The 12,988-nt window shown below is 53.4% G+C and overlaps 1 protein-coding gene across 19 annotated transcripts in view; it reads right to left on the minus strand.

The window, feature by feature from the left end:
- Camkii (Calcium/calmodulin-dependent protein kinase II) overlaps positions 1-12,882 on the minus strand; it is a 94,660-nt gene extending 81,778 nt beyond the window's left edge. For 3 of the 19 annotated variants that reach the window (XM_078180266.1, XM_078180264.1, XM_078180263.1), the window contains exons 1-2: positions 12,473-12,880; positions 11,058-11,767 (exon numbers count right to left, since the gene is read on the minus strand). In XM_078180266.1, coding sequence (XP_078036392.1) covers positions 11,058-11,122 — 65 coding nt within the window. In that variant the 5' untranslated portion in view covers positions 11,123-11,767; positions 12,473-12,880. Of the gene's footprint in view, positions 1-11,057; positions 12,419-12,472 lie in introns of those variants that run through there. The other 16 variants (XM_078180272.1, XM_078180274.1, XM_078180273.1 and 13 more) reach the window with 10 other exon arrangements.
- Between the last annotated feature and the right edge of the window lie 106 nt (positions 12,883-12,988).

Consider the following 12,988-nt stretch of genomic DNA (forward strand, 5'->3'; position numbering starts at 1 on the left):
CTTCGATATTCGCGACACTATGGTTCGCCAGTTCAAACACCCTGGCTGTCTTTCGACGGCCGGTTCTCTGTAAGATCTCTTCGGTCGATGCCTTTCGCAACGACCAAGAGAGCTTTGGAACTGGCTGACATATTCTTAGGATTCCTTCATATGATATGAATCGTAGGATTTTTAAATAAACCAAGCCTTGGAATTGTTATAAAACCGCGTACGTTGATCGCGTTTAAGCTCGGTGGGTTCTACCGTTAAGGAAAGTTTAATTGAATTAATCGATCCCAGAGACGTGACAGGCTAGACCTACAGGAGCCTGATAAGATCCAGACGTTACGGAAGGACCGTCGGATAGCTCGGATCCATAAAACCGTTAAGAGGGGAACTATTTCGCGGCCCAGTTAGCCGAAGAAACGTTCCCGGCCGCCCTGCGGCCGGCCCCGCTATCGACCCGTGTAAAAGTATAATAAACTAGAGGCTACGCATATTTTGCATAGCCCGAACAACCAGTTGTTTAATAAACATGCAAACCCCTTATCGCGTACCCGAGGGAGTTGCGTGCACCTCCCTGAAAATCCCATTATCAGGATTGATTTATCGCGGATCGAGCCGAACGCGCGAGTCGAGCCAAGCCGAGCCGAGCGAGACCGTGTGTGTACGTGCGGCGGTAAATCTTCGGGGGGGGTCGCGACGCTGGGAACCGTGTGTGTGCGGCTCCGCAGCAAGGGAACCGAGAGAGGAGCTTTCAAGGAAAATCTAGAGACAGAGAGAGAGGAGTCGGGGCGGGGGGAGGGGGGGATACGCGGCGAAGGGTCGTTTGGAAAACGCGGAATCGATAGCGCCGCGGGCGGACCGCGAGCGAGCCGCGCCGGCGAGGACCACGTGGGTGAGGTAACTGGAACGCGTACGCGTGGCATGCGAACCGGGGCTGGCTTATCTTGGCCCCGGCGACGTTTTAATGACGTGTATATCCACCGGAACACGCGACAATTCCACGGTGGCAAGTCGCATGCGCCGGCGAAAAAACTGTTTGATCGAACCGACCGCGTAAGCAACGGGATCAACCCCTTCGGGGACACGGCCTGCAAAAATAGGCGGAAACAATTCCTCCTTCTTGCTGTTCCACCGAGAAAGGCAGGGGGGTGGGCTGGAAAGATCGAAGACGTAGATACCATTTAACAGAGATTCGAGGCACGATACTAGGCGACCGTGTGCCGAAATCAACCCTGAAATCACCGTGAAATCGGAGTCATTTAATTAGCGAAACGTTGTGAATTTTTTCACATTTTACAATTTGTTAAAACCAGAGTCTAACATAGATTAATGAATAATCGTTGTTCCAGTAAAGTAATCGACCGAGGAGAAATAATTTGTGCAATTATTTTAGACGAGACGATTCGAACAAAGCTCGGCTCTGGTTGAAAGTATCGAAAGAATTGAGACGTCTACGATAAATCTACATTTGTCAATCATCTCGAGTGCTCGGTGTTGGCGTGAAATGTAAACGAACTCGGCAATGTAAAAATGATTTCGTCGGTGGCTCGGAGTGCCGGCTCGAGCGCGAAGGGTTAATAGCAGCCGCGATCGATCGCTCTCGAAAATATCCGTGGTCGGCGACGCAAGAGGAACGCGAATCGAAATTAGGGGATGAAAGTTCAAGTTCCGACGTCCCGACGGATCGTTAGGTCCAATTCAAAGGGGTCAGGCCATCGGCAAAGAGCAGGTCCTCTCCGGGACACTTTCTAGCATTGGCAGCGAGTGTGTTCACGACGGCAGAGGCCGGAGAAAGGGACAGAGAGAGAGAGAGGGAGAGAGAGGGAGGGAGGGAGAGAATGAGTGTGCCGAGTTATCGATCGGCAGCCGCCTCGGGAATATCTCCAGGGAGGAACCCGCAGGACACGTGAGTTACCCTCTTAGACCGAGTGGATCCGAGCCGAGCCGGGACATGCCGAACCCTAGACCAGCCACATTAGCCCTATGGATCCGCTAACAGAAATTTCTGTAACGAGACCCGAGCCCCTGCTCCACAGGGAATTCCTCCCGCACGCTCCTGTCGCATCTTCCCCGAAGAATCGCAATTTTACGCGAGATACCTGCCACCGGTAGTAGCTTAGCTCTCAGGCTCTTAGTTTTACAATTCGTGCCATCGCCTAGGACACTTTCGGAGGAAGAACGCCGTCAACTACCATACATTTGAACAATAAATTTTGAAACTCGCAAAGGCGAACCATTGGCCCTTAAAAATTGATCTCGATCGGCTGATTGCACGGGATGAATAATAGTCGTAGAATAAGAAATCGAAGAGCGAAAGCTGATTGAAGGTGGGTCGGAATTTCCAAGAGCTACTTTGAACTCCGATGTATGCGCGATCTCTTTCTCCGCGAGCGAAGAAGGCTGGATCCCGGCGGGGAACAATGAGATCGCGACAAAGAGGGTGGAAGGGAATGCCGGGAGACGGAAAACGAGCGGAAAAACCGGGGAAATCGGGTTCGCCGACGCGAACGCGACGGAATCTTATCAGCGCGGACTCGATAAGCCGGCAGATACAGAATCGATCGGGAGGGGGAACGATTTTCCCTTTGACCTTCGAGTGGCCGAATATTAGGATGTTGGGACCCTGGAGTAATTCGACGCTGGATTCGTTCGCAATATCGGAACCGGGGGGATTCTGGCATCGCGCGACGGAAGTGCGGGGGTGTAGGTCGGCGAGGAGAGGAAGCAAGGGCTCGGATTCGACCGGTCGCCCATTTAATGAGATTTCACGGGCCGGTCGTTGACCGTGCCGCGCCGAGCCGTTCGCACGATTAATTAACGCGCTCGTTAATGCCTCCTAATTATTATGCGTCGCGGCGCATACTTAGCCCCCGCCGTCGCAGTCGATCGGATTCCCAGCGCCCCGAACACTTGCCCGGCCATATAATGGAAAGCGAAAACCGTCGAACGTGAAACTCGGCCGAATCGTTTCCGAACGATCGGCGAAACGTCTCATCGGGACACACCGGCCAGCCCCTATGAATCAGCTTGTAATCCGCAAACATTGACTCTGCGACCGCAAATATCGGCCGGCTTGCGAACCGAATGTCTCGTTTGCCTCGCCTTTCGAGGCCCACGGAAATCGAGCCTAACCCGAATACCATTCGCCCGTTTCGAGGAACGCGGACAGCTGATAACGCTCGCAGCACTCCAAAGGTATGCTCAAATACGATTGTAATCGATTTCGTGGATTACGAAAAATATGTATAAATTTAGATATTGCGTACAATAACGTGTAAACGTTAGATTCAGAAACACGAGATTTAATTATGGTTGTTTTAACCGAGGCAACGAATTTGTATCCGATGCCTACACAGATGCAAAAGTTATCATAAAATTTCCTTTTATTTAGAATGCGTCTTCTAAAATAGAACTTATATATAGTATAATAACTATTATAACATGTTACTACATTTCGTAGTAACAAAAAGTGAATTCGCGGGTGTCCTAAATTTCGGCGAGCCGAATCGACCGTTGCAGACCGTTCTGCACGGCAGAAAAATTCGGCTAAAAATTACCGCAGCGAGGTCGGTGTTTCGCAGGCTTGTAAATTTGTCGCGGAAACTCGCCAGGGGGCCGTAACAGGGAGGGGGGAAAGAGCGTTACCGCTTCGGGAAAGCGAGGATCGATCGACTACGAGATAGCGTGCGGGAGCGCGGGGTGAAAGCGGAAGAGAGAAAGAGAGGCGCGTTTTATCTCGGAAGTTCGGGATACGGCACGGCAATAAAAACACCGTAAACTCCGACTCGATAACTCCTCCTTGATATCGATTTATCCGCGCGGCGCGGCGCTGCGCGATGCGGCGCACCGGTCCCCAATCGCGCGTGCGACCATAAAGAACGTGGAAGCCGAAGCCAAGGAAGATTGAGCCGGCGCCGATCCATGAATACTAATTCGGTTGCTTGTTTATTGGTACGGAGTCGTTGACCAAGACCGACGCGGGTCGCCTTGGAAATTAAAAGCGATACGCCCGGACGGTAGCCTAAATTCGTCGACGGCCGCGTTCCCCGGGAAAGCTCCGTCTCTCTTCGGAATTGAATTTGACGGGAAACGCGTCGGAAATCCTCGGACCCATTCGCTCGCGATTCCTATTGATCGGTTCGAGTTTAGGCAAGAGACCCTGTGCTCGCCGAAGCTCCGAGAGAGAGAGAGAGAGAGAGAGAGAAACGGGACCTTCCGAAACAATTCCAATCGCGCTCGCTGCGACGCGCGACAATACAGGTCCGTAGTTGGCCAAGAATTCGGGCCGCGAGTCGAGCACAAAGCCGCCGACTTTTCACGTGGAACTCGAGATAATCCTGTTCCGTCTTGACGGCAGCCCGGGCCCACCACTCTTCGGAGAACGGTCGCGGGAATTACGAGGCGTCCTTAGTTTTTACGGTCTTTAAAGACGACATCTTTAGCAGCCGTTGCCGCTCGCCCGGCTCCCCTGGTTTACGAGGCAATTTCGACGCTATCCGCAGACGGAACGCGACGCGCGCGGAGCCGAGCCGCGGATAAAGAGTAAGCGGAATTCATAACGCGACGCTACCAGGGTTCGTCTAACGACGCCCTAGCCCCCCATATAGCGATCCACGGCGATCCATAGCGGCCAGACTGCGAAAAACAACGCGGTTCGAGTATTATAGTTCCCGTGCTATCAACGACCTGGACAATTTCCGCGGATTATGTTCATTGCTACTTACGCAGCTAGAAAATATGATAAAAATATCGTCGACGAATTCGCGGAAGGAAAAGAACAAGGCGCCTACAGCGGGCGAAAGTCGCGGAACAGAGAGCTTAAGTAGTCGCAAATAATTGGAGGTACGAGCGGGCGGGGCACGGTCGATCGCGGACGCGTCGTAATCAGGATGCCGATGGGGACGTGGCGCGTAATTTTTGCCTCGTTGAGCCGCGGCATTTACACGCCTCGTAAAATTTCGCTGGAACATGCCGTAATTAACGACGGACTATCGGGCCATCGACGCCGCCGCCGCTTCACGCTGCGACGATTTTCAATCGCGCGACACCTTTTCCGGTACCTACGGCTCGCGTTTTATTTCTCCTGGAAAGCTTCTCGGACAGCACTCGACAATCGTTACCGTCCTCCTTTTAATCGTCGCGCGACAGGGTGCGCATCCTGCCGATTATCGAATGTTATTTACCATCGAATAAGACTCACCGTTATCAATGTAAAAATCGAATGGAAATTGACAGATTTCACCGGCTTCATTACCAACTACAGGGAAACTAGAATTCATTCGATCAATTCGCTACAACGATGCGACTCTTGACTATATTCTTGAAGCAATAACAGAATAGTGCATCCACTTTACAGGCGTTACGATTATCGCCAGATTTAAAGGCGAACGATTCGGTTCTTCGCGAACCTGTTGAACGACCAAATGGCTGGATTTCCCAGGATTATTGCAGGCGCGTTAACAAGGCTTTTCATTCTTGCCGGCTTGTTTCCCGTTGTTTCCTATCCGCCGACTCGATCGCAGGGGCTTTCCCCCTTTTTCGAATCAGATCGACCCGCCTAAACTGTTTCACAAGCGCCGCGGACCCTGACCGACTCGATTCCGAGCCAGGACTTAGCCAAAAGCCTGCCGGCCCGTGTAATCTCGATCGAAAGCAAACCGTCCCACCCCCCCAATTAACTTCGGCTTTGGGGGGCCACGAACGCGGAAATCCCCGAAACGTGACTCATTTCTATTCTAAAATCCCGAATCGTCGTGAATCAAAGCGTCGCGGATCCCTGCGTCGCGAACCAAAGCATCGTGATTCGAAGCGTTATGAACCAAAACGTCGCGTACCAAAGCGTCGTGAACTAAAGCGTCGCGAACCGGAGCGCCGCGATCCAAAGCGTCGTGAATCAAAGCGTCGTAAATCAAAGCGTCACGAATCAAAGCATCGTAAACCGAAGCGCGGCGAAGCAAAGTGCCGCGGGTCGCGACGACGAAACAAGACGCGACGGCGAAATAAATTGGGCAAAAAAGTCGCCGGCCGTGATTCCGTCGGCTTCGTGAAAATTGATTTCGGAAATGTGTCGAACGCCGCTACTTCGTACCGGGAATTGGCATTTCCCTCGTGGCTTCCGATAGAGCCAATATTTACCCACGGTCTTAATGTCAGCGCGGGTCGTTGCCAAAACTAACATACGAATCGGTTCGGCCGTAAGCATCGCCGCGAATCGCCGATCGAATTGGATCGGGGTACGGATATAGATCGCCGGCCGCCGCCGTCGATCGCTGACAAAATCGCTCTGGGATTCTCGCGGGCCGTTACGGAATCCACGGCGAACGGCTGATTTTTCGTCGGGGAATATCGCGGGAAACGTTTCCATCGTTCGAAAGACCGGATGCGGTGAGGACGGTTCAAGGAAACAATAATCTGCGGTAGAACCGTAGAACCGGCTGCGATAGACAGGCGTGCGAGTAGAATCGAATCGACAGGAAAAATATCGGTAGAAAGAGAGCGGGGAATCGAACGAGAAATTTACTGAAAATATCTTCGATGCATTTGCGAGAAAAATGATTGGATCGAATGGAAACATAGAAGGTAATAATAAACGTCTACACAGTTGCTGCATAGTCTAATTAACGAGGACTGTATTCACTTAGCATAAAGATCGGCAATCTACCGATAACGCTGTACCGGTTCGAAATCCACGCTTTTTACTTCGTAGAATCGAGATGAAACGGGGAGGATCGGTTATTTCCATCTCGGCAGAAGTAGCTGGTTTAAACAAGCGGACTCAGCAACGAGACTTCGAGGAAACAATAATCTGGCGTAGAAAGAGCGACGCGGGAGTAGAACGGCAAGCCGGATCGTCGAGAGGAAAGACCCGGCGAAAAGAAGAAACCGTGTGGGGAAAAGTAGATTCGCGGGGTACGGGGTCGCTCCGCCGGAATTATCCGCGCGCGCCATCGGTAGATATTCACGGTGCTCGAGGGATAACCCGACTGTCTCTGTCTGGTTTCTCCCATCGTTGGCCCGAATAAACCGCGTTTCGCCCGTTCTTTCTCCGCGGCAATACCCCCGGCGGTTATTTCAAACGGGAGAGCGGAGGCGCGTCGGGGCGGGAAACGAGGCTGCAGGCGGCGGATGATTGATGAATTCTCCGCGAGTGATCCGGATTGAAAGGCGCGGAACGCGAATTCCTCGGCGGTATGCGGTGCGCGGAATGTCGCGCGCAGGGCCCCCGCGTGTCCCGCGGGCGCGACGCCGAAAGGAAAAGGGGAGGTGGCGCGTTAATTGTAATCAGTCGGCGAAGTATCGGTGTCGAAGCGACGCGGCGACGAGCGGACGTGTTTGCTGACGGATAACCGTAATCCGAGACCGCGGAACGCTGATTCTATGATCGATGCCAACGGCACACACCAACTTGTCTCAATGTTTCAATCTACTCTTTGCGGCGAACCTTCTCTCCGACTCTCTTCGATCACGCGACGATCCGAGCGCTGTTTCTCATCGGCCTACTGCTTTTCAATTTTTATGGCAATTGAACGGAATACTGAACAGAAATATTATCCTAAATTCGAAACAAAATATCATCTGTTTGTTATCAGAGTCTAAAAACGAAAGCATAACTATAATTATTACTATCGGCGCCTGAAGCAAAAGTTCTACCAGTGGAGCTACTAAAAGCGAAGAAGCGTTAATCGGAACGATTTCAAACTGAATCGTGTCCGAGAGATTCTGCAGCATTTAGTGGAGTGACGCAAAGGAAGCACTTGAGCAGCTACGATAAGTCATACGACGATACATGGTCGACGGTTAAAAGAAAAGCGACAGATCGGACGCGAGATCTCCGTGAATCGAGGAAGCAGCGAGGTGTATCGATCGCGTGGGTTCCCGGAGGATCCGTATTCCCGAAGGATCTGCAGCCTAATCGCGCACTCGATCCGGAAAAGCCACGAGTCGTTGGCGACGCTAGAACGGATAGGTCTGTTGATGGCTCGCTTTTCTTCGTCGTATCTTCACGGTCGACGCGAAATCGATAGGAAAGGAAAGGCTTCCGTTCGGCCGACCCGGCTGAATTATTCAACGCGGGGGCGACCAAGGTGTTTTGATTATGGCAGGAGACGGGGAGCGCGCAGCACGCGCGCGGATCCGCGCCGCCGATCCGAATCGCCGGAATAACTCGCGAAAATACTGTTTCTACTCCTTATCGTCCCCGGTCCAGCCCCTCCAGCCCCCCCTCCTCCCCCTCCTTTCGTTCTCATCTCTGGTCGCCGAGCGAGTTTCCGGGCGAAAGCGTGTTCGAGAGTGCGGGAGGGTGGCGCAAATTATTCGGTATTTGAACGGGCGAAAGCGTTCTCGCGGCTCGCGAAAACAAACGAGACCAGCTCGGTCGTGTTTACCGGCGCGGACAATATTCTAAATCAGCCAAACCTAATTGCGAGTCCGTGGCTCGAATTAGATTCCCCGGTTTCAAGCGCGCGTTCACGCGCGGCGCCGCAGGGACGATTACCCCTCGCTTTAGCGTTATTGTTCTCTATTTGCGGAATCAACCCTGAACCGTGCAGAGTGCTCAGATATTCGCCGTTCTAAATCTATTAGGTACAACCGAGCGTTACATCTCCGCACGAGTTTTTTTAAAAGGCGAGAGCACGCTCGGATGCAGCGAAATCAGCCACGATAAATAGACCGTCCGATACTCGATGGGAAATTTCAAAGCCAATTAAAAACGCAACGAATTAACGGACATTCGCGGCTCCGAACGCCTCCGGCGCAATCGCGAACGAAAGCGGCAGGACCAGCGGCAAGTGGAAACGTCCGTTCATGGTCAGACCAGCTCGAAAAACTGGGTCGTACCCGAGGGAGAATTTCGAGGGCACCGATGGTCGGGCCGATTGAAAACGCGACGGATTGCGGAACGGACAGGTGACACCCCACGTGTAACGCGTGGTGTACGCGTGTGTGCCTCGACGGACCGGGTGTTTATCGACCGTGGTGGAAACTCGGCCAAAAAGACGCGGGGGTGTGGTCAGAAATGCTCCTTGTTCGACGGCGTGCCGCGGCCTAACAACTTTGCCGGTTCCGGAGTCGAGGTCACTCGGGGTCACGGATGACACGAGAGACCGATACCTATGCCGCCGAGGTCCGCGAAACCTCGAAACCCAAATAGGAAACCGCCGCGTGTCCCGGCGACCTACTCCTGTCCATCGCGCCCGTTCCGCGACAATAATAACATTTATCTGTTCGCCGAAGACTGCTGGGGTTCGAGCAGTCGCATTGAGAAACGTTAATTGGTACTTGCAGTCGCCCCAACGAATATGTTCCGTAAATCGGCGGTGCTGCATTCGATCAAACATTTCGCCGGGGAAGGTAGCCACCGAAGCGATTGTGGAACGGGTTGACCGTGTTCGATCGACGAGTTTTCAACTTTATTTCGTTGCCCACGAGCTCGTAGAATCGGGAAGCGTTTATTTTAGAACGTCGTCGAGCGGAACAAATTCGAAAAGTTTGAAATCGCGGAGAAGAAAGCGGGGACGTCGAAGGCGTCTGAGGCGAGAGGAGCGCGGAATGTAGTGACTTTTAGGGACACGGTGACTTGAGCAAGCCTTTCAACCACCTGCCGGCGAGCGGACAGGAATGCAAGGTCCGCGATAAAAAAAAAAAGGTAGGACGAGAAGACGATCGGATAGGGAGTATTGAAATACCAGCATCGGCCCGGAGAGGAAACGCTCGGAAGTGACCGCGGTGAACAGGAAGCTCGGAGGGGGAGGAAGGTAAAAAGCGGCGCGACGACATCGTATTGATTCGGTGACAGATCCGCGTACGATGCGAATGCCTCGTTTTCGACGTTTGTGAACGCGGTGCTGCCGAAAGCCTCAGGCCCCTGACGCTTTATATATAGAGGCTGAGCCACGAGCAGACAGGCCGTGCCGCTTAAATATAGACGAAATGCAACGGGGTGTCTCCCGTGGTTTGCGAGAGGGACGGCCTCGGTTAAATGCAGCGGGTACCGAGAGATAAGGGTGTCACACCGGCGGGTCCTCAATGTCAGCCGCGGACGGGTCAAGAATCCGGGGCTGGACCGACCCTCTCGTCGCGTCGCGTCGCGTCGCACCGGCGGATTCCCCTAGTGGCACACACTGTCGGTTAACCTAAATCCGCTCATGGCCGACAGACCCGACTTTTCACTAGACACGCGTTATCTTCGGGCGGCGAACGAAAACAATCTCCGTGAACCGGGTATCAACAAACCGTCCCCGAGGCTGCTGCTGGCTACACCAGCAACACCGCGGGCACTTCGCTAACGACGAATTCTCGGGACCGGAACAACCTGGATAAACCCTTCTTCCGCAACCCCGTTTGAAAATTCGGTCGGTGGAGAGACCGTTCTGACAGACCACTTTTCCACTAGGATTCGCGCACGGTGGGCGATTTCGGCGGATTCTCCGCGAGCGAACCGACTGTCCGATAAACTCCGCGGTGCAAGATCACGGCCGAGAAACGTGGATGAAAAGAGGCCGATAAACCGTGGGAGTGGGGCACACGGCCGGAGAACAGAGGCACCGTGTAAGTACGCAGGGAATAATCATGGCCGACGCGACACCGCATCGTCTGCTAGCCATCGAACGGGAACCGTTCGAACGCGCCACCGCGCGACCCATCACAAACAGCGAGGATCACGCGAGACAATGCAATGACATTGCCACTCGTGCGATGAGTGACACGAACTCGCGTGAAAAAAAAAATCAACAAAGCAGGAATAGCGAGGCGAACGCGATAGGGACAGGCCGACGGAAGAAAAAGCGAGACGAGAACAGAGCGACGTGTACGTACGGCAGAGCAAAAGAAACGGAGACATATCGTCGAACGATGTAACACACGACGCGACACGCTCGCGGTGCAACGTAACGTTAACCGATTGATGCCTCGGTGTATTCTCCTTGTCGCCCCCCTCTCTCTTTCTCTCTGTCTCTCTCTCTCTCGCTCTCTTTCTCACTCTCCGGGACAGCACGGCGAGGAGCCGCCGTTTTCCCTGTCGGTTCGCCTCGATATACAAACATGCACGCAGCAAAGAATGGTCTGCCACTTACTTGCCCAGCTCCTCCTTCAGGTCGTAGTTGTCACTGAACCGCGTGCAAGCGGTCGGAGTAGCCATGCCGAGGTATCGCGATTATTTACCGCACCAACCGAGGAACGTAAGCGCGAGAGCCACTACCGGCCGCCACTACCGCACACGCTAGGGGAAACTTCGCTGGTCGAATTCGATCAATAGAGGGGAACCGCCGCGGCGCTGCTAGAACAGCGGGTAACGCTCGGTCCGTGGCGAGGGATGGGGAGGGTGTTCGTTCGTTCGTTCGTCGGATCGGGCCGGACCGGGCCGGACACCACGGGCGAGAGGGGAGACGAGATCGCTTTCTGTGTCCGCGGGAGACGCGTTTAACGTTGGCCACCGACGGTGGGGCGAAATCGCGGCCGTGCCAGCAAATATTTGCGGGCAACCGACGACAAACCGTCTCTGTCTCTATCTCTCTCGGTCTCTTTCTCTCCCCCTCTAGCCCCGTTCTCTTTCTCTCTCTTTCTCTATCCGTGTTTCGTAGATCGCTTCTCTTTTCCACGACGCGTCCGCACTGCTCGCCGGCAGACCGTCGACTGACTCGCGTAGTGCTGCCCCCCGCTGGATTCGGCAGTTCCCGAGCAATGGCGCAGGCGGTGTACGCGCTCGCTCTCGGTACTGCTCGGTACGATGTGCTTTCCTCACTGCACACCGCCGGCAATGGCGACACAACCACTAACCATATACCTGCACAAACCAGATGTATAGAGGAGAACCGGACGCGCCGCGCCGCGTCGCAACGCCACACTTTTTCGCGGTTCCTTTACCGACTGTCACGAACGCGGGTTAAATCGCGTCGATTAAGAAGAATCCGTTATGAGACCGCAGATACACCGGTACGGTTATGTACGCGACAACAGACACGTGACTGATGAAACGAAACACGTGAAACGCCTGTCATTTACTGATAGGTTTACTGTAGCTCGGTTACTTACGACCGTTACGACACTCGATGCGTTTGAATATCCCGAAGACTCGAAACGGTGCAGTCCGAACACCGAAGTTGTTTGGGTAACGGAAAGATTCGCGGAACCAACTATCGTATTCGACGCGCAATTCCCGTTCGATAGCTTAGTCTTAGCTTTACTGGATATACTCGATTGAAATATCCTGCTACCAGGATCGCCCGAAGCGTTTCGCGACTGATTTGAATGACTCGGGCGAACGACGTTGCCCGCGTTACTGTCCGAGTCCCGAGACGCAGAGGGCGTGACGGGACCATAGATTTTTCGAGAGATCGGTATTTCGATGCGACGGAAATTCGGTCTCTTCTATACCCTATCTACGGTACCCTGGTTACACGACGGTTGCCAGTGGTACCACCACCGGCTGTGTCGTCAACGGTCCTAATGTAGCCAACCTAGGCAAAATAACCCAAGGGGGTGGAGGTACCATTTAAATGTCACGAACGAATTTTCGACGATTGATCCCCCGTTGGATCTTCGCAATCACGGTTCACCGTTCGTTGTTCGGTTTTCGTTTCTTCCGGTTTTGTACTGGGCCCAGTCTCTCGACTGGCTAGTCTCCCGTCGATGTCACTTTCGAGTCGGACCGTATTTTCGCAGGTCTCCGGGTAGCACGAATAAATTGTTGTTTCGTAGGCGAATCGCTACGAAATCAAGAATGTCGATACTACGGAACGATAGAACCCCACGCGGACTCGCAGATACGATCACTGAAATGCACTGAAAGAAGCTGCGTACCGTCCCTGGTCAGACGGGATAACGCGCACTGACTCGATTCCGCATGTCCGACATAAACACGAGATTTACTACTGGCGCATACGCCAACCGAACCCGACGAAGGTCCCCGGTATTGCTTCGATCGGCTTTTTGGCGCACGTCCAATTAGAACGATACAACGAGCATAGATCTTGAGAAATTATTAGACGAACGGTATCCTAGGAAT

This window comes from Augochlora pura, chromosome 5, assembly GCF_028453695.1.
Source record: "Augochlora pura isolate Apur16 chromosome 5, APUR_v2.2.1, whole genome shotgun sequence".
Classification (NCBI taxonomy): domain Eukaryota; kingdom Metazoa; phylum Arthropoda; class Insecta; order Hymenoptera; family Halictidae; genus Augochlora; species Augochlora pura.